Source organism: Indicator indicator, chromosome 24 (genome assembly GCF_027791375.1).
Source record: "Indicator indicator isolate 239-I01 chromosome 24, UM_Iind_1.1, whole genome shotgun sequence".
NCBI classification, from domain to species: domain Eukaryota; kingdom Metazoa; phylum Chordata; class Aves; order Piciformes; family Indicatoridae; genus Indicator; species Indicator indicator.
Window position 1 is genome coordinate 4,238,417 of NC_072033.1, and position 20,965 is coordinate 4,259,381.

General features: G+C 47.7%; 1 protein-coding gene across 2 annotated transcripts in view; it reads left to right on the forward strand.

Annotated features, from left to right (window-relative positions):
- Nucleotides 1-14,070, forward strand: part of EYA2 (EYA transcriptional coactivator and phosphatase 2) — a 49,251-nt gene extending 35,181 nt beyond the window's left edge. For both annotated transcript variants that reach the window (XM_054392132.1, XM_054392131.1), the window contains 7 exons: nucleotides 1,675-1,764; nucleotides 5,689-5,747; nucleotides 7,367-7,527; nucleotides 8,501-8,615; nucleotides 9,171-9,292; nucleotides 10,081-10,181; nucleotides 13,990-14,070. In XM_054392132.1, coding sequence (XP_054248107.1) covers nucleotides 1,675-1,764; nucleotides 5,689-5,747; nucleotides 7,367-7,527; nucleotides 8,501-8,615; nucleotides 9,171-9,292; nucleotides 10,081-10,181; nucleotides 13,990-14,070 — 729 coding nt within the window. The remainder of the gene's footprint in view (nucleotides 1-1,674; nucleotides 1,765-5,688; nucleotides 5,748-7,366; nucleotides 7,528-8,500; nucleotides 8,616-9,170; nucleotides 9,293-10,080; nucleotides 10,182-13,989) is intronic.
- Nucleotides 14,071-20,965: the final 6,895 nt, after the last annotated feature.

Here is a 20,965-nt window from a genome sequence, read left to right on the forward strand (position 1 = left end):
TAAAATTTGATTCAGTGCTGTTCACATGGGGCCAGTCAGATGCCCTGCTTGTGCCTCTGTCCCTGGGCTCGGGGCTTCAAATTAGAGACATGTTCAAGGCAAGCCTGATGAAGTTTACTTTTTGCCCAGGGGAGAAAGTACCCTTCCTTCTGGGACAGCAACAAGCACGTCTGAACATGAGTGACAGAGCTTTTCTTTAGATGGGCACAATGCTTCTGAGTCAGACGTGGCTGAAACCACAGCATTCTGCTCCAATTAAGGAGAGCTGCCCCAAGAATGCGGAATAACGAGGTTAGTGTGTGACACACCAGCCATGTCAACAGCATCTGCCACAGAGGCTGATTGAAATGTCCTCATCCTCCAAACATTGTGCTCCCTGTTACAGCTCCTCAACTAATTCATCATGCTCCTGTGGCACAATAACATGAGTCCACAGAAATCTGCAGAGCATTAGAGCAAAGACTCCGCAGCAGTCTGCCCTGCTTTGGCCTGGCTGGCAGCTCTGGTGGGGGAAAACCACCCACAGGAGCATAAAGATGAGAGATCCCTGCCCTAATGAAGATGAATTACCAAAACAAAAAAAAAGGGAAAAAAAGCCTGTTTGTGGGAATGTTCTTTTCTTCTTTTCAAGTGGTCTGTTGTTGTTTAGATGGAGCAGGCACAATGCTTTTGAGCTACCAGTGCTTGTCAGATCAACCCCAGCCCATCTCAGTGTGTTTGAAGTGTTTAAGGAGTAAGGCAACCTTCTGCTGGAGACCTTTCCATCACTGCATTTCTGTGCTTTTGTTGTGGGTTTAGGTCAGTTGTGTGGGGGCAGCAGAGGTGGTTGATGTTTTGCATGAGGGATATGGAAAAGCAGCTAAGACCCATTTGATTCCGCAGCGCACCAGGCTGGGTGCCTTGGTTGTGTTTCAGAGTAAGAGATCTGCAGAGGATGTGTCCAGGGCCCACCGAGCAGCTTTGAAGCAGCAAGCCAGGAGCTGTAGCAGGCCTGCTGCCTCTATCCCCCATCCAAGGGGCAGCCTGGAGGACCAAGTAGATCTGCTGTGCATGTGCAGTCAGCTGTTCAGGTGGCCTTCCAAGCCAGGAGAAAGGGAAATGGCCTTTCTGTTCTGTGCTGAGTACCTGAGCTAGCATGCCAGAGAAAATCCATCCCATGGATCTAGAGGAAGAGACTCACTTGATGTTTGAACTCCTGGGTGTTGTTTTCACATTTTGCTCACCAGGTTGCTGTTTGATATTAGAAGAGGATAATGCTGACCTGTGGCTGGTTTGAAAGATGAGGTCAGGAAAGGATCACCCTCTGCGTGCTCTGCTGCTTGTAACTGTCTCCTAACCTTTCTCTAATGCTGCTGCTCTCTTGGGCTAACCTACTGAAGCAATCCTGACATAGTCTCAGGTGCTGAAATGTCCTTGTTATCTCTTCTGAAGTGTGTAGGCCATTGTTGGTCACAGTGAGCCATAGACACCCCAAACAGAACAGCATTTTGATTATGGAGGAGAGCAAAACAGGAATTGGAAAAAATCTTATTAAGAGCCACTTGGGAACAGAAATTAATTTAATGAACCTATCTGCAGAAACAGGGATGTGTGGGAAAAAAAACCAACAAACAACAAAAGAAACAAAAAGAAAAGCTGAAAGTGAATGGCAACAAATTGGTTCTCCTCTAACAGGACACCACAACATCGGTGAGGATAGGGCTGATGATGGAGGAGATGATCTTCAACCTTGCAGACACACATCTGTTCTTTAATGACCTGGAGGTATGTAGCTGCTTATTTTATTTAACATCTCCTTCTCTAATTATTTGCATCTCCATCTCTAATTATTTGCATCTGCTCTACAAACTTTGTTTTTCTGCCCAAGAAACTTTCATTTTTTGACCCCAAAGAAATGGGCCTAAGATGGCTTATTGGAAGCATACTTCACTGCCTGCCTTTGACATCTTCATTCTGTTAAGGAATTTTCTTTTTTTTTTTTTCTAAGTACACATTAACAATGATGGCTTTGGGCAGTTTTACTAAATCTAATCATGAGGACATTGCTGCTGCTTCTCCTGAAATTTGCTATATCATAATTTTATTAAGCTAAATTAGCATAGATCCTGCGGGGCAGGTAGCAATTAGCTGTGAGCCAACACAGAGGTTTTTTTGAAGGGTCTCTGTTCCTGAGAAAGCTCTGCACACAGACAGAACAGGAGGTCTGCTCAAGCTCAGGCACACTGCAAGATCAAACTGGGAGTTTCAACATCAGGGACCAAAAGGAAGAATCCTTCCCGTTTGGGACATGGTGAGGTCTGACTATGCCTCCTACAAAGCAAAAATTCTTTTCAATATATGGTAAAATTCAACCAAAGTGATGGCAGCAGAATTGTGTCACCAGCTGAGAAACAGCTGTAGAGTGCTGATGAAAGTTTGTAATCAGCAGAAATGGTCTGAATGAGCCCCACACAAAGTGAGTTACCAAGGCAGAGTTTGTGCTGTGGGCACCTTGGAGTCAGAATACTGCTTGGAGGTGTTTGGAGGGAAAAAAACCTGGCATCCCTGGGCAGACCCATGTGGGCTTTCTCTTCATCTGGAAAAGAATTTGCTTCTTTGCTAGACTGAATGAGAGAACATTTTCTGTACCTGATGAGTTCAGCAAGAACTTGTAGTTCCTGCACTGCTTACTTGCACTGTGGTCCTCTGCACTTCAGGAGGTGTAACCTTTCCTGCCACCTGGCTCCTTATAATCCAAGGTTGCACTTGCTGAGAATTTTCATTTCCTTTTCAAGACAAGTAGTGGGCAGCACCTACACTGACAGATTTTTCTTCTCTCAGCTTTTTTCAGAGCGAGTTGGTGATGAGGGTAAGGAAATTGCAAAGTGAAAAAGATCCTTCTCTTAGGAAAAAGCCCAAGCATGAGAGCTGCTGCTTGGAAGCCATGGGTGCTGTAGAAGCAGTGATAATATTCAGTGTGCAAGCAGCACTTTCCACCCAGCAGATCTTACAGTATGATGCAACAAAGCTCTGTGCCCTGCACACAGCCACCCTCCAGAAACTCTCTGCCTATCTAAACTTTTGCAAGAATAGAAGATGGCAAATCATGTTTTAAACCAAGTTTCCTCCCTGCTTCACAACATGGAATTGTGACTTGTCTGCCTTCAGTCAGACTCTGCACCTCTGTCAGTTAGTGACAGCTTTGGCTGCCAGCAGCAGAGCCCTTAGGTCAGTTTGGTCTTTGATGGCCTCTCAAGTTCTTCAGCCACTACAGCAGAGCAAAGGTTTTAATTAGAAGAAGTTAAGATGTTGTGCTGCTTCTGTGGTTTCCAGACATAAAGGAAGGAAAAACTAAACAAAAAATTAGGTTTGAGTATTCCAAAACTCTGTTTAAGGATCATAGCTCACCAAGTGCAAAGCTTACCAAAAATGCAGTGAATTATACTCTGAAAAAAGAAATTGGTAAAACCCAAGCACAAAAGCTGCTGCTGTAGCCCCACAAACATTACTGTATACATCAGCACCATCCTGTGGTCTGACACTAGCCTGTACAAGACCAAATAAGCTGAAACCACACAGGGCTGAAGCACTTCTGACTCTGCTGTGCTGGGACAGGGTGAAAGAAGCTGTAACTAAGAAAGCAGTAGGATAATTGCCTTACTCAGGACCAAAGCAGGAGTATTTTCACTAGATAATGCTAAACATAGCAAACTTTTCCTCTAGCACAAGTCCAAAGCCAAACTCAGGCATTCTGGGGAGTCCAGCAGACTGAACCAGCCAGAGCTGGAGGCAGGTTGTGTAGCACAGGCTGACCTAGGGATACCATGGGAGAAAAAGCAGGTTAGTTCCTAGAGCTGAGAGGGTTGGCTGAGGTCTTCCACAGTGACAGGCTGTATGTGCCACACATCATACACCTCTGAGATCCTAGGGTATTGTTTTAGAAAGGCAGCAGATGTGAAAACTGGGAGATGTCCCCACTGCAGACTTTGTTTGAACCCTCAGGAGCTCCTTTGCAGCAGCCCAGCTCTCCTGCCTTGACTCTGCGCTCTCTAAGATTTCAAGGAAGTTCGGCAAGAATGAAAAATTGGTCTCACAACCAAGTAGTAAAACAGGGCCCAAATTCTTGCTTTGACCAGCTTCTCTCTGTTGTCACCCAGTAACATGATAGGCTCAGCCAGTGGACTATGAGGTAGTGTCTCCCCAAGTGTCATAGTGCTTTATGAAGTTAGAAATCTGATAGCTGCTGTTGTCACACCTCAGTGTACAGAACAATTCATCCACAGATGGGAAAAACAGATTCCTGCAGGAATGCCTCTGCCCTGACTCAACACCCCACAGCATACAGCTGGAGTGGACTGGGCTGCAGCAATGTTATCCCAGCAGGGCTCACAATAGCTACTGGGAGCAGGGGGCTTAGGAAAGGATGGGGGTGGAGGAGGGAGAGATGCCAGCAGAGATCTGCTGTTCAGCTGCTTCACTCCAGTTATACACAGAACTCTACACCCTAGTGACAGATTGGTAAGAGGACTGGTGAGACAGGAACAAGCTAAGATCCTCTGTCTTGTTGAGAATTATCTAAAACAAACACTGCAGAAGATCTCAACATTGTAGACAAGAAGTATCTGTGACACTTTGCCACTGATGGTAGGGCTGGTTACTTGTTGGGGCAGGTTTGGGGTTTTTTTAAAGGGTTTAGTTTAAAGTAATTTATAAAACTCATAGCTGTGTAAGGAAGGCAAGGCAAATTCTGTGGTTTGCAGACTGCTGAGGTGCTGGAGAATAACTGTACCAGGGTTGGCTCAGCTGTTCTGGTCAGAGTCCTGTTGTACCAACTGTTTTTACCTCTGCTGAAAAATCAACCAGACCAAGAGACAGAGTTCATCAGCTTGAAGGCTTTCTGGTGTGTTTCTACCTGCAAGAGTCATGGAGAAGGGAGGTTGAAGATGGTGGGAGAAGCTTTCTGATTTTTCTCTTTCCAATCTTAATGTTAAGACAAAGAAAGAAACCAAAGAAAGAACATCTCTCACATTCTTGAGGCAGGGCCCCCACTGTTCCATGAATGAAGAGTTGTGGAAGATAAGCTCTAGAGTTCATGCTTCCTGCAGGATTCTGCTTCAGTTTCTTGTGCTTAGATCTCTTCATCATTATTCCTTACCTCTGACTGTGGCTGGGGCTATGAAAGGGTGCCTCAGCCCAGTTTCCCTGCACAAAGGAAGCTCAGCCCCCTCAGACCAACTGGAAACAGCAGCAGGACAGGCATCTCTGGAGATTTCTTTGGAACAGATCCCTTGTAATGAAGTGGGCATGCACCTTCTGTCCAAGGCAGTACTCTCACAGGGGATAGGGCTGCCAAACCTCTGCCTTATCGTGCACACACAGATTAGAACACTCAGTTTTCCTGGCTGAAACACAAGCATCTGTCCCTCCTGCCTGCATAGGAAGGAGCTGCACTTACTGTGTCATTCCAGAGCTGTTGTGCCCTTAGACAGCAGCAGATCTCCCTCACACACACTCTGTCTGTTCACATTTTGTGCAGGGGCTGTGATGCTTGGTTGTAACAGCTCCCTGGCTAGACTGTGCCAGACAATGTTAGCAACGTGTGAGATTTGATCTGCTTCACACTGCCCTCAAAGTCATTTTTCATTACATTCTTTCAATGTTTTTCAAAGCATTTACTTACTGCTGTCTCTTTTTCCATGCTCTCCTCAGGACTGTGACCAGATCCACATAGATGATGTATCCTCAGATGATAACGGCCAGGATCTAAGGTAGGGGATCTCCAGGCTGGAAGCTGCAGGTCAGGTAGTCCCCAGCTGTTTGAAAATAGCAGGGGGCTGGTCAGTGATGTAAAACAACATTGTCAGCTGTGTGCCCTCTCCCCTCCCTGGCTCCATGCTGTCTGCATTTACAAAGCACACAGAAGCAGAGTCCCCTTTCTCACATTAATATGCCTGTGCCTCCTGTCAGGCCCTGAGCTTTTTGCTGCTCTGGAAACTCAGCTCAAATCAGGCTGAACTCCAGGCAGACCACACTAGTGTCTGCTGTGGCACAGCCCAGCCAGCTGGCGCAGGTGTGGCAAAAGGACTTCAAAAGCAGAGTGAAAGGTTTCCCACTGCTCAATCTGTCATGAATGGGTTTAGCAGTGCAGGTTATGGACCTTGCTACACCAGAGCCTTGTCACTGGTAGACACTTGCACCTAAACAGCACCAAACATTGTAGTCTGTGTGAGTTAGGTCAGCAACTACATAAAAACCTCTTCTGTACAACTCTATCTACCTTTCACAGAGTGGTTGCCTGCAGACTTGTGGCAATTGGCAGAGGAACGAAAGGTGCAGAGCTCAGAGAGTTGTGTGATTTGTGTTTTCATGGCTGGTCATTATGAGAAACTGGTGCAGAAGCAGCATAAAGAACAATGAAGTGTTTTAGGGAAGAGACTTTTCCTTCTGCAGGGAACACCTGAAAGGCTTTTTGTGGCAGCTGAGACACTAGTTTGTGCTGTGCAGTGCACTGAGGTGTCTGTATTGAGGGCCTTTGGCTCCAGTGGCCTGCAAGCAGGTGAGTCTGGACACCTGTTCAGGCACTCAGACATTAATTTGGGGTTTATCTGAGCCAGTGCACTATGAGTGAGATAAAGATCTGCATGCTGACAGCTTAAACTGAACATTCCCCTGCCTGGATGGGTTCTCTTGTTTCAAAAACACTCCTCAGCTGCCCATAGCTCACCCATGTGGGCAGTGAGGCTGAGCTGGCTTGCAGCTGCCACCTGGGTGCTCTAATACAGAACACAGTGGCATCAGGAGATGTGAATAGCCAAGCACTGGCTGCTCCCCCAGTGAGGTGTCAGAAGCACCACAGACTCAGCTAACTTCAGGCTGCAGTTGAGATGGGTAGGTCTCAGTGCTGTCCCTTTCCTTGCTCTGGTTCAAGCCCAGTTTGTCCAAATCTGGTAGCCTGACCCAACCAGCTGTACCCCATGAGCTATGGCTGCCCTCTTCCAGCACAGCTCAGCCTGAGACCTGCAGGCAGTTAAGGCTCCTCTAGTTTGTTTCTTTTTTCTTGCTCTGCTGCATGTTCAGAGCCTGTTCAGCAGCGCAGCCAAGCCACAAAGGTGGTCCCAGGATTTCCTCCTTTAGGCTGTGGGTATTTCTCAGTTACCTTGGAGGCAGGTGAGGACAGTCAGGTGTGCTGTGGTCCAGAGGCCCTGAAGCTGACTGGGAGAGCTGTGCTGTGCTCCCAGGAGGGCAGTTCCTGGCTCGGTGGCAGTGGCGGTGCAGGAGATGCCCTGCGGGGACCTCTGCCTCCGCCTGTCTCCGCCCCTCCTGCTCCCCGCGGGCGCTCTGCAGCCTGCCCTGCCGCTGAGCTCTCCTCTTGCCTCCCCCTCCCCAGCACGTACAACTTCTCTGCGGATGGCTTCCACAGCTCCAGCGCCAGCGCCAGCCTGTGCCTGGGCTCGGGCGTTCACGGCGGCGTGGACTGGATGCGGAAGCTGGCGTTCCGCTACCGGCGCGTCAAGGAGCTCTACAACACCTACAGGAACAACGTGGGGGGTGAGTGCCTGTGGGCAGCCAGCCAGCCTGCCTTGCATCTTTCACAGCCTCCTGACCCTGCTAGGGACAGCTGTGGAGGAGGTGTAGAGACCAGTGTGGTAAGAACACTTTGCTGGGCAAGTGTTCCAACAGTCATCCCTGAGTCCTGCCCAGCCTTTGCAGGAGAGATTGCTAAAACACCTGGGACAGTGGTTTGAGAAGGACTCAAGTCTGAGTGTGGGGCTTTATTTTGACAATAGAGCAACCCTCTCCAATGTTCTAAAGCAGTTAGTAAGCAAGGAAAGAGTTCAAAGCTAAACATGCCCCTTTTTCCCCCCACGTGGCTGATGTCTGTCTGAAAGCGTTTTTGTATCACAATGATTTGTTTTTCACTCTCCCCAAACGCTACCACCAGATACAAGATGTCCTGGGTTCCTTCAGCTAAGCCAGTTCCAGACAGTTCTTCCAACAGGCTGCTCTGCTACTTTTTTAGAACGTCAGTGCCAGGTCTCTGACTAGAAGGAAGAAGAAGCAAAGCTCTTCTTTATCACTTTCCTTTTTGGTTGGAGGAATCCCCTAGCCACACATGCTGGAAACCATGGATAGCTTTTCAGGAGAAACAAAACCATCCTGGCTTCAGGTACCTCTCAGCTGAGGCCAACCCCTGCTATGCACAGCTCTTCTGTCCTTTCACTCACTTCCCAGAGAAGCTTAATGTTAACTCCAGGAGAGGTGTGTTACAAGTGTGCAGGAGGCTGATGCCATTCTGCTGGAGAGGAAGGAGGCTGAGCTGAGCAGCACAGCAGTGTGCTGCAGATGGGCCTCCTGCACCTCAGGGCAGAGCCTTGGAGGGACCTGGCAGTGGGCAAAGGGAAGCCAGAAGGGCAGTGGCAGAGGCAGGGTGCAGGACACAGGCAGAAGCCCTTTGCACTCTAACACAAAGCCATGGGACTTCCTTTCTGTGCTTCTGCAAATATTCTTTCCCTGCCTACAGGTTTAATAGGAGCTCCTAAGAGGGAAACCTGGCTGCAGCTGAGAGCAGAACTTGAAGCACTGACTGATCTCTGGCTCACACACGCTCTGAAGGCGCTGAATTTGATACACTCCCGGTAAGGGCAGCTTAAAGAATTGCCTGCAGGCTTGGTCCAGGATCTCCTTTGCTTCTCCCCACCCCTAAACAAGTCAAAGCACATCTACAGCACTTTGCTGGCCAACCTGCAGGAGGCCAATCTGCACGTGTCTGCCAGACTTGGGTTATCAGGGGCTGGAGTGAGCCAGAGATGCTGAACTGGCTTCTCATCTGTGGCACACTCCTCATGAGAGCAGCTTTCCAAGAGCAGGGAGCAAAGGGCCCTTCCATCCCTGGCCATTTTCACTCAAAGCACCCAGTGTAAGCATTCCTACCTTGTGTTTAAATTCCTGCAAAGGAGATCCTGGCCCCCATGCAATGAGGCTGCATCATTGCTGCTGGCTTGTTGTGTGTGTGCTTCATTCTGCCAAGCTGGTAAGAAGACATGAGCAGTACTGACATCATGTCTCTAGCTGTGGCACCTCCCAACAGCTTGGGAACTTCCAATTGCAAGACAGGGTTTGCTTCCTGCCATCTCTCAGCCCAGAGCAGAAGCAAGAAGCACAGATTGTCACTTCTGACTTTTGTTTTCTAGGCCTAACTGTGTGAATGTGTTGGTCACAACAACTCAGCTTATACCAGCTCTGGCCAAAGTGCTTCTCTATGGACTGGGCACTGTTTTCCCCATTGAGAACATCTACAGTGCAACAAAAACAGGTAAGAGCAGCCTAACTCAGGCCTCACCACAGACACACTGATGTTCTGTCCCATGTCAGGCACATCTATCACCCCAGTCACAACAGGCAGGGTATGAGCTCTATTTTCAGCTTCATGTTTGCACATTTCTAACTCACATCCTGACTGCCCACACTTCAGCTAGTACAGGCTGCCAAAAAAACACATCAAAGGCTTCCCAAGTGTCTCCAGGGTGAGTGAACCTGAAAAACGCTCACCCTGTGGAGCATCTGCTGCATGTGGGATGTTCAGCCAGGAGGAAGCTGCTCTGCTTGGAGTTGTTACATACAAACCCACTATTTGGATCCTGCAGAGGGGTTCAGTGTGCTCAGCAAGCTTTATGAAGCCCTGTGAGTTACAGATATAGGCAGGGCCCCTTGGTTTTGGTTCTGTTCTTTCTGGTGCAAGTGTTTGAACCTCTGAGGGTTGTATTGTCATGTTTTGACTGCAACCAGAATGAACAGGAGAGGGCTCTTGGAACTGAATGCCATGAGTGTGTCACATCACTCCACCAACAGCCACTCTAAGCAGTGCATCCAAGCTTATCAAAAACTGGCAGCACGTGGAAGTCCTTGGATGAAAATGGTAGAAGCTGTCCTGAGACTGAGAGAATTAACCTCAGATAAGATTCAGTTAGGTTCTAATTTCTAAAGACAATGAGGAATGTGGCAGCAAGTTCAGTTTGGTCCCAACACCACTTCTAGTACCTAATGCCAGCCCCACGTGCTCTATGTGTCCAGTTCAAATGTGTTTTTCCTTCTGTTGCTCAGGGAAGGAGAGCTGCTTTGAAAGGATAATGCAGAGGTTTGGGAGGAAAGCCGTGTACATTGTAATAGGAGATGGTGTGGAAGAGGAACAGGGAGCAAAAAAGGTACAGTTTGTGGATGCCATGGATTCCTCCAGCTTTGCATTTCAATGACCCTTTCTTTACTTAAGCATTAATGAAGCTCCCTCCATGTGAACAGTTTACAGTTGGTCTCATTTCTTGTTGTCTAAAACACTCAGCAGCCTCATGAGAAGTTTTGTGCTGTAAAGCCCCAGCCTGGGCAGCCAGGGCAGCTTTCAGGCAGTCACTGTGTCACACCTCCCAGGATTCATTCTTCCTTAATAAAAGATGCCTTTAAACCCATGAAAAGGAAAACCCCAGTGTGTGATCCCAGGTGAGCCAGCAGGGTGAAGGGTTGCTTGTGGAAATGCCAGATTACTGGGATGAGTTTTGAATGACTGATTAGAACATGCACAGCTCCACCCCTGTGTTGGTGACTCCTTCAGCTCTTAGGGTGTGACAGCAAAACTAGAAGTGGGTAGTTTCAGATTGGATGTTAGGAAGAAGTTTTAGACCATGAGGGTGGTGAGACACTGGAACAGGTTGCCCAGGGAGGTGGTGGAAGCCTCATCCCTGGAGGTTTTTAAGGCCAGGCTGGATGTGGCTGTGAGCAACCTGACCTAGTGTGAGTTATACCTGACCATGGCAGGGGGGTTGGAACTGGATGATCCTTGGGGTCCCTTCCAACCCTAACAATGCTATGATTCTATGATCATTGGAGTGAGTCCCCAAGAGCCTGGTACTGCGTTGCTGCCTTTATCAATGATTGATGGACCAGTGTCATTAATTTGACAAGAAAAGTGAAGTCAGAAGGAGGGACCAGACAGAGCAGAAGCTGCCAGAGCAGCACAATCCTTGGGTACTGTTTCATGCCCCTGCACAGATGTGGCCCCTTGGCATTGGCAGCCATGGAAATAATGAAATGGAGCAACCTGTGCATCCAGTTGAGCCCTCCAGTCATTAGTGTCCACAGTCCACTGGCTAGGCAACAAGAATTGAGTTTTAGGTGCCAGCTGAAGGTGCTTTATTTTGGCTGGACTGTAAGAGGAGAGAAGCTGAACCCCCAGAGCCTGGAAGATAAAAGGAAATTGTAGAAGACCAAAGCTGCTTACAGTGACTCTGAGGGGAAGGGGCTAGAGACAGAGACAGGAATCCTTTCTGCCATACCTGTGATGTATCAATGTAGGAGGTGCAGCAACAAAGACCCAAAGGGAAGCAGTCAGGTGCATCACCTGAGCTGTACAAGATGAGAATTGCACAGCCACATTTTTCACTTCCTAAACTTCAGAGGAGGAGCCTGCCTGGACTCTCCATTGATTTGGCTTTCCAGGGCCAGGAGCACAATTAGTTACTGGCAAGCATTCTCTGCAAGATGTCTTTGTGCATCCTGGGTCTTGTGCTCCTGATGTGACTGCAGAAATACAATTGAGATGCATCTGCTTGTCATTTGCTGAGACAGGCACTGCCTGCATGAGTCCTGCCTTCAGAAAGCTGCTTGGTTTGTAACAGGCAGAGAGTGGCAGCTCAGCAATGTACAAAATATGGCATCACAGGAACTCAGCTGGGCAGCTGAACCTTGTGTTGCAGGACCTGACTCCTCATTCTGAGTGGAGATCCTGCAGACTTTCCAAGCAAATTTGAGCTCACTGGCTGCACAAGCCCAGGAACAAAGGGATCTCACAAATAAGGTGACAGGCATGTGTGCCGTGCCCTGAACTGTACCTCAGGCCATCTTCCAAGCAGCAGGAACCTCTTTTGTAGTGCAGCAACACTTTTGTCCACCTAGCTAAATCTGCAGAGGGTTCTCTAGTTTGTGAGGGGTTAAGGAGCTGTAGAGGAGAGTCCAAAATGCATGACTGGGAATGAAGGGATAATAGCCTGCTCTTTTGACAGCCCAGTGCCATACTTCAAAGGCAGTGGGTCAGTGACCATGGCTGCATCAAAGGCTGCAAGGGCTCTCTAGCTCTGTGGAGAAGTGGGAAGGGTTCAACAATCTTTTGTGCCAGGATTTCAAGAGCCCTCTTGCCTGTGTCCAGGCCTAAGCAGCCCTCCCATTAGCAGAGCACACTCTTTGCTGGGCTATCACCTGCTTTGATGGATGACAATCATCAGTCAAGGCTGCTACACACCTGAGCTTTGAGCACACCGAAAGGGCAGGGAACAGCTAGAGCCTTTCACTGTCTTGGGGCAGCACTGACAGCATCTCCATGTCAGTGGGTGAGTTTTCCTCACCTGTCTGAGGAGGGACACAGCTGTAGGTGCTGAACAGAAGTGGCTGGGAGGCTGAGAAAAAACAGATGATTTAATGGAGGAGGTTTAGTAACAACCAGAGAAGAGGGAGGGAGAAAGAAGTAACTTTTCCCCTTAAAGTGAAATTGCAGAGCAGTGGATTCCAGTTGCTTCAGGTGTCTGTTTGCTCTACACAGACAGTTAAAAAGCTTGAAGGAAACAGTGGCAGTGTCTGATAGGCAACAGACAAGGGGGGAGCTTGAGTCCTGGTTAAATATTAGAGGGCTGTAGATAGATACTCTGCAAAATAAACACCTGGGAGCACTGCAGGGGTTTTTTTCTACACTTGTAAAAGGAACATCTCCCTTCAGAGCCATTCATGCTCTCTCAAGTCTAAGCTGTTATCAGAAGCTGGATGGTTACAGTGAGAAAATGCCTGGAAAGTTTATTCCTGTGCTGGGAGGAGCAAGCTCTGTCAGTGGAGGCTTTCCCTGGGGTTGTCACTGCACACAGATCTCTGGCTGTACAGAGAGCAGCAGCTGGGAGGAAGCAAAGCAAACCACAGTCCCTGATGTAGTAAAACTGAAAGTGCAAAAGTGCTTTAATTGTTTTGGAGTAGAAATGAATCCAGCTCCAATCCCAGGCTTGCCAGTGCACACCAAGGACAGTTGTCTGTATTCATATCTAGAAGCAAGGTTTCATTATTTTAAAGTTGCCTCTTTGCAAGCAGCCACAGGTTCTGCAGCTGCTGCTTATGACTGCACAGCAACCTGGTTCTGACAGAGCCTTCAGGTCCCTCACATCACCAAACTGCTCTTGTTCCACAGCACTTCAAAAAGTTGGTACTTTGCCCTCTGTCAGATGCAAGTCTTGTTTTCCCAGGGGATACTCACAATTTCCAGGAGATCTGTCAGGATGTTCTGAGGGTGATAGAGCAGGTCACAGGTACTTGACCTGCCTTGATTTCAGGTGGAGCTGCCTAGTTAGAACTTGGACTTCAGCTGTATCACAGTAAATATGAACTGACAAGCAGGGAGGCAGGAGAAGAACACAAGAAAGCCTCAAACCCAGGAATGATGCAGTTTGGGGGGACAGGCTGCCCTACAGCATATCACAGCTAAGTGAATAACTGATCTGAGCAAGGAGCCAGTTCCTGCATCTCCAGGACACAAGCTACTGCTCCTGGTGGCTTGGGAAGGGAATGGTTAGGAATGGGTTTCACTGGGGGAGTATTTTGTCCTTTTGTTTACATTTTCATAAGTTTTAATAACTTTTCTTATGACAGCTAAGCACTGACAACAGCTTTCACTAGTGGTACTCACCTAAAGTTGTTTCTAGAACATTCCTAATTAATGGAGGGGGAAAAAAAGGGAGAGTCAAGTTCAGAAAAGCAGCTTGCAGCCTCCATCCCCTCTAGAGCAGGACGCTCCTGAACTGTGGAGCTGCCTTCCTCTCTACACCTCCCACTCCCTTCCTCTCTCTGGTGAGCCCCCTTGCCTGTGACACCATGACAGCCTGGTGGCCCAAGTCCAAAGCTCTGTTGCTGAGGATGCAAAGTCAGAAAGTTGTTTTGATCTCAGTATTAACCCAACCCCCAACCTCCTCTCTCTTGGTTTCGCTCTAGCACAACATGCCATTCTGGAGAATCTCCTGCCATGCTGACCTGGAAGCTCTTCGGCACGCCTTGGAACTTGAATATTTGTAGCAGACGCCAATGCCTGAGCACTGCGAGGGCCTCACTCAAACCCTTCCCTTGGGTCCACCTCGTCCTCAACGTTTTCTTAGTAAAAACAGTCCCCCAGCAACTGCAGTTTTTCCTTTTTTTGAAGGAGAACCCTTTCAGTGGAATCCTCTCAGAACTTGCAGCCAAAGAACATTGTACCAAGTGGTCCTTCCTTTGGACAGGGGAGAAGCCTTCAGCTAACTCGCTGGCTAAAGCTGGAGGCATGGAGCTGTAGCTGCCTTTTTGCCATCAAGGACAGACTAATACTAAAGTCTTGGGTCTGCTTGGCAGTTTTCTTGCTTTTGAAAGGGGAAGAGGACATAGTAAGGAGTCTCTGCACATCCCATGGGACCTTCTAGAAATGAGAGTGAAACTGTTGATTTGTTTTTGTTTGTTGTTTTTTTTTTTTTTAATTTTTTTTGTATTTGTTTAATTTATGAACTAATCTCATTATTCTGGTATTAAGCTCTACCTGTGTTTTTAATCTGGCTTCTTGGGGAGGGGTGGGGTGGGTAGTCTTATCATTCTAAATTAATGGTTAATTTCTCCAGAACGAGCCCTGGGGAAGCTGATGGTGTGTACAGTGATACCAAGGACACATGGTACTGCTGGGAAGGACTCCAGCTGTGCTTTGACATCTCCCACAGGTGGTATGTGGACTGTGCATCTGCCTACACGGTGCCTTATGCTGCATCTGGGGCTTGGGGGTGGGGAACAAGTACCTTGTGATGAGTGAAAGGCATTAAATAAAAAAGTGTTTACATTTTGGGGGACTAGATTACCTGCTCTCTGCTCTCCAGACGCTCTTGGCTCTAGAGCTGCATGTAAATTAAATCCTCCCTGTTTCAAACCAAACCTGTGGGGTTTGGTTGCAAAGACTCTGAGCAGAGCCACTTGGGTGCAAAGTGGAGTCTGTAGCCATCTCCTGTGGCTGTTGGGGGGGCAAAAACTGGTGGTGGCTGTGGGAGAGCCATGTGGACACTCGGCAGGTAGAAGGTATCCTTCAGAGGGCAAGCAGAGCCCACCGCTGTAGGATGGTTGCAGAGTTGGCCTGTTCCCTTTGCTGTCACAGCTCAATTCTCTGAGCCTGGAGGAGTCTAATTCACTTCCAAAACTGCTCATTCCTGCTTACTGTGGCACCAGCTCACCTCAGAAGGGTCAGAGCCTCACTGGAGCAAGGTGGTCAAGAGATGCAGCCATCAGCACTTGCCCATACCTTACACTTACTGTACCCCTACCTGCCATGTACCAGTTGAGACCAAACAGGTGAGGGTTACACAAATGCCAAGTGTGACACAAGTCCTACTCCTAAGGCCTAAAAGCATTTACTGCAGGAGACCCTTTTGTTATTAGGACTTGGAGGGCAATTTCTGGCAGACTAGAACAGAAAGTCAGAATCCCAGATCCCAGAGACTGATCTCAGGCTCCAAAGGCAGCAGCCATGCAGCAGACATAACAGGCATTAGCTGGCATCAACAACCTCCCCCCTTGTAAGACTGCAGCAGTGTGTCAATAACCAGAGCTGCATTGGAAAGAGTTGCAAAGCGCCCCCTGAGGGCCGGGGGTGGGAGTGGAGAGGCTGCTCTTAGGCCCATTCCCTGTGAACTTCTCCTGTCCGACCACACGAGGGCAGCAGGGCCGCACTCAGCGCCGCCGACCAGCGATGCCCAGCGGCCTGCCTCCCCTCCCTGGGGGATGAGGTCCCTTTCAGAATTCGGGGTCACAGCCTCCTATCTGCTAGACGTCAGGTAAAGAAATCAGGGTCTCAGCGTTCAGCACAATCGGGCAGGCGAGGGAAGCACAGCAGAGCCAATGCTGGCACCGGGCAGGGACTTCAGAGAGGCATTAAGTACAAAAATTGGCTTTTAAAAGGGAAGAGAAACCTCACAGGGTTAAAGTGCCTTCAGTTCAGGTAGACAATCGTTTTAAAAAGGTGTACCTGTGCCTCACAAAGCCAGGATAAGGAATCAGAGGGACTTGGGCCCCATGGACTGAAGACCTGGGGGTCAGGGGGCTGCCGTGATTTGTCATTAGCTCCCCGTGTCTTTAACAGAGCAGCCTTGCCCAAGCCATGCCTCCTAGGGAGCCACAACACTCACCACAAAGTCCCCATTGCTGACCCCCACACTAACAGAATCCCAACCAGTGAGAATCAATGTCAGACAGCGAGCAATGGACCTCTGCCACTGCTGCAAGTGAGAGGAAGGGGAAGCTGCTGAGCTCTGCACACCAATGGATCCTTGTTAAGTGGCTGCCAATGCTGCTCTGCTTTCTCTCAGGCCTGGATTCAAAGGTGCCACTCTTCTGAGAGAGGATCCCAACCTCAGCGAGATGATCTGGAGCCTGTGCAGAAATGAGCATTGATCCAGACTGGAACGAAACTGGAAATCCAGGACCACAGAAGATTCTTCTAAAACAGTTTAATTAAAAAATTGTGAAGTCTCTTGGAAAATTGGAGGAACCCAAAGCATACCGCGTGTGCCACCTGCCAGTCACAACCAAACACAATTGTCAAAAAAGATATTTAAGTTTAATACAAATTTTATACAAAGAAAATGTGAAAAAATACTTCCATATGCTAAGAGCAATTATGCTTCACAGATAAGGCCAGCTAGGCTATTTTGGACACAACTGCAACTCACCAATATTCTGTTCTCACCTTTCCCCCTCCCTCCCCCCTCCCCCTAATCCTTTTTCCCCTCTACTGTGGGTACTAGCTGGAGACTGTACAAACCTCATTCTTTATAAACAATGGGAGAAATCAACATGACTGAAATGTACACCAGGGTGGGCTGGAATGATATCATACAAGTGACTTGCTCATATACAGACATCACCTTCGCTTTGTTCAACGCTTGCGGCTCACGCGACATACAAAGTGGTACGACAGCAGAAGTGTAACAGACAGCATTTCATGGGCTACTTCTCTCGTACTGCTTCATGCTTACAGGAAAACAGAAACCCCATCATATAAATAATACATGCTCTGGCCCAGCACCAAAAGTCCTTTGTCCATCTTTTCTGATCCGTGTTCGTCTCCACACCTAGTTCTTGTTCAAAGTCCTTTTGGAGGATTTAATGAAAAGAAAACTGAACTGTGAAGCACAGGAACACAAACTTTCCTTCTCTCAAGTCCTTGGTGTCAATGATCAGAAACCAGGCTACACCCAGCTGGTATGACACTGACAACCGTTCTGATAGTGGACTAAATGAAATTGTAACTTAATCTGAACCTGTAAACAGGATGAAATTTCACAGTCTGGTCACTGTAAAAGCAAAGGGAATCTTTGTGTCTTTCAGGTCCTCAGACTGGAAATGTCATAATTTGCCCAATAAAATTAACTGAAGAAGATTCCCTTCAGCACCTGACTGCTCAGAGAACTTCTCCAGAGTATCAAAGTGCAGCAATTTGATTCAATCCAAATGCAAATCAGGTTGTTCAGATTCTCATCATTCTGGTATTTGATCCATGACTGCAGGTTCCCAAGAGCAGTTTTCAGTGTTAGCTTGTGATAAGGCTGTGTTCAACCTTCCTTTTCCACCTTCAAACACTCTTTATAAGTTAAAGTCAATACAAATATAAAAAGGAGGTGGGACTCTAATGACATCCACACATTGTACATTATTTACAACAGAAGCATAGATTTAAGAGGGCTCTTACCTGTCCTCACTCTCCTAAGCCAGCGCTAATGCTTTACATGAATGTAGTGTGATGCTTTGTACACAGGCACAAAGCTAAAGTCTGAACCTTTTTAGGTTAATCCAAAGAACTGTGTTTGGTTTTTCACATTTCTATTAGATTTATTTACTCCACCAACGCAAACACTTCTTGTTAGCAGTTAGACTCTTCGTACTTGGACTGGCACTGTAGTCTGAACATAGTCAACTCCAGCTCCCATTGCCACTGTCCCAGCAGAAGGACTTACCACCACAGGAATGGGCTGTGGATTAAAACCAAGAGAAACACATTGTTATGCCACAGGTCACAGAAGCATGACCACAGAGAGGTTTCTTTTCCAGGGAAGATCCAGCACAAGTTCTGGTGCTGTGCAAGGTGAGTACCTCCATTACTGCACTGTCACCTCACTCCAGGGTACAAAGCAGAGTTTTACTCCCCTAGAGCCAAGGGTTTTCCTGCGTTATGATTGCTGCTAGGCAATTATAGGAGAGCTGGTCCTACGGGTGCTGCACACCACTGTCTGTGCTTGGAGAGGGAGGATTTCATGGTTACATCCAGTTCTGTGCTTTCTCCAAACGAACACATGGGAAGAGAAAAAAGGCCTAAGAAAATCCTTTGTCATTTGCAAAAGTTCTGACAAATCAAACTGAATACACAAATACCCTCGTCTGGAGATATTCTTGTTAGACATCACTTAAATCTAGTTCCCCCCATGCATTCCATCAGAGGAGAGAAGAACATCCACTTCAGCAGGAAAGTCCTGAAGCTGAGGGTTGCACAGAGCAGTAACAAAACCATCAGGGTTGCTGGGAGCTGTCTCACACCCCCTGTGAAAACATTCATAGAGAAGAAATGTTCCCGTCCATCACACAGCTCACGAGCTCTAATCTCAACACAGGAAGTGTCAGGACATCCCTGGGGGTGGTGACTACAGATGCAGGGACAAAGGCACAAGACTGTTAAACAATCTGGTCAAGGTCACATCACTCTGGAAGATCTGGAAAAAGATTTATTGAATCTCAAGTCTGTATCTTAACCTTTCTCCCACATGTAAGAGAGTCTAGAAACGGGCAGCCCGTGCAAGCAGCGCGTTGTGATTCAGTTCCAGTGGCGCACAACTGGTGAGCAAACAAGTTCACAACGTTTTGTGGAAGGAACAGGAAGTGAGATTTTTTGAGGAATCTGAAAGGGATGCTCAGATCTTCCCCCTGATGGTAGTGTGACACTCCAAGAGAACATGGAAGCAGAAACACAAGTTCACCGAAGCCCAAAGTTCCCCCACACTGTTAAGAAACCACACCAGTGTCTTAATGGTATTCGACTGCAGTATCCCTCCTGAGATGGAGCACAGCCTAGAGTGTTGATCAGCTCCTTTGGGACAAAGTCTGTGCCTTCCAGAAGCCTGCTCATTCCAGTGCCTGGAATGCAAAGACCATGAATTCATATTTTTACATTATTTTAACTACAGAGAGAATAAAAACCAAACATGGAACCAATTTGCTACAAAAAAAAAGCTTGCTGCTATTCTGTCAGGACTTCAGATGTGTCTGGAGGGCTCAGTGCAGATGGTACCCAGAAGATACGCTGCAAGTCGTACAGAGGAAGGAATTCCTAGTTGAACACAAAGTGCAAATTGAACTCTACTGAAGCCATTCGGTCAGTCACTGTTAGTACCACAGGAGGGGAAATTCAGGCTGCCACAGCTGCCTCTTAAGCAGACACATCACACATGAGGACGTTTCAGTTCTCACCGCGGGCGGGATACGGAATGTGCGAGACCCCTTCAATGTGTTCAGGTCATTCCCTGAGAGGTAAAGGTTGCACCTCTGCCAGTTCCACACACATGTACATCTTGCATACATAGTAAACATGCACTAAGGTTTAAAATCGTTTCGATTGCACGTGCAGTCAGGAGCATACAGAGGTGTCTGTAGCTGTGCAAGGCTAATGCAATGTGTACAAAGTTTCAACATGCACAAATAAAGGCTCCGGGGCCACATCCCACAACTCAACACACCCAGGAAGGTCACTGCCCTTCTTCTGACTATTGTACAGAAGCACCTTAGGATCTCACAACCTCTCAGCTATTCACAAAGAACCCAATGCCTTTGATGCGTGCCACATATCAAACCTTGTTGTTATGGCAATTCAGTTCAAGCAACTCGGGGCCAATGCTGTGAAGGTGCAGTGCTCTCAGCTGAGACAAATAAAATGCTGCTAAGGAATGTGAAAGTCTTGATCTCCACTGAGAGCAGTGACACTTGTGTGGGATAGAATGGCTATGAACTTGTGTGTGTGTGACTGTGTGTGCTGGGGGGCTGTGCACACATGTACACGTGGCTGTGTGTACACAAGGACAAAGACTAACCTCTGTAGCAAACCAGGCCTCCTAATCAGTGTGATTAAGGTGCACTGTTAAATTACACACAGTTACTATCATAACTGATCTAACTGCAGTTACCCAGACACAGGCTCCTCTGCTGACCCCACACAGACAGTGTGCTGGGCTGCCAGCAGTGCAGCAGCAGCACCTTTCCTTTTGGGATGAAGAATGCCAGCTCTGCAGTGAGCACTGCACAGCCAGTTGAAAGGCTGGGACGTTATGGTGCAGAAAACACAAAAACCAAACTCATTTCTGTCCCACCTCCTGTGACTGTCACTAGGGAACTGGAGTGTCCTTGGTTATGATGGAAGAGACCAGGCTTGACTCCAGTGCTATTTCTCCTTATCTCTTAGCACTATCATGCAGACACACTGCTGCTGAGTGCAGCTCTGCTGTAGTGACTGAGATGTCACAGGAACATCAAGCATAGCTCAGAATTTCACTAAATCTCTTTACAATACCACAGAAAAAAGCTATTTAAAAGAAATTTGCTCTATTTACATAATGCTGTGCTCCAGTATATACATGACCAGACACACACCTAACACAGCACTGCACAGCTCTGCCTGTCCTCAGTGCCTCTGCTACACCTCATCCTCGCACTAAGGAAGGATGAAAGGAAAGGCTGGAATGTTGCACAGCAAAATAAAGACATTTTGCACTGCAAGGTGAGACTACATCAGTGAATCCACGTCCTGAGAGAACAGCAGATGGAGACAGCCCCCCAGAAATACTGAGCAATTGCAATGCCAGCAACAGCACTACTGCAGACTTGAAATGATGACGTTGTACTTACAATTGTGGGTTGAGTAGTT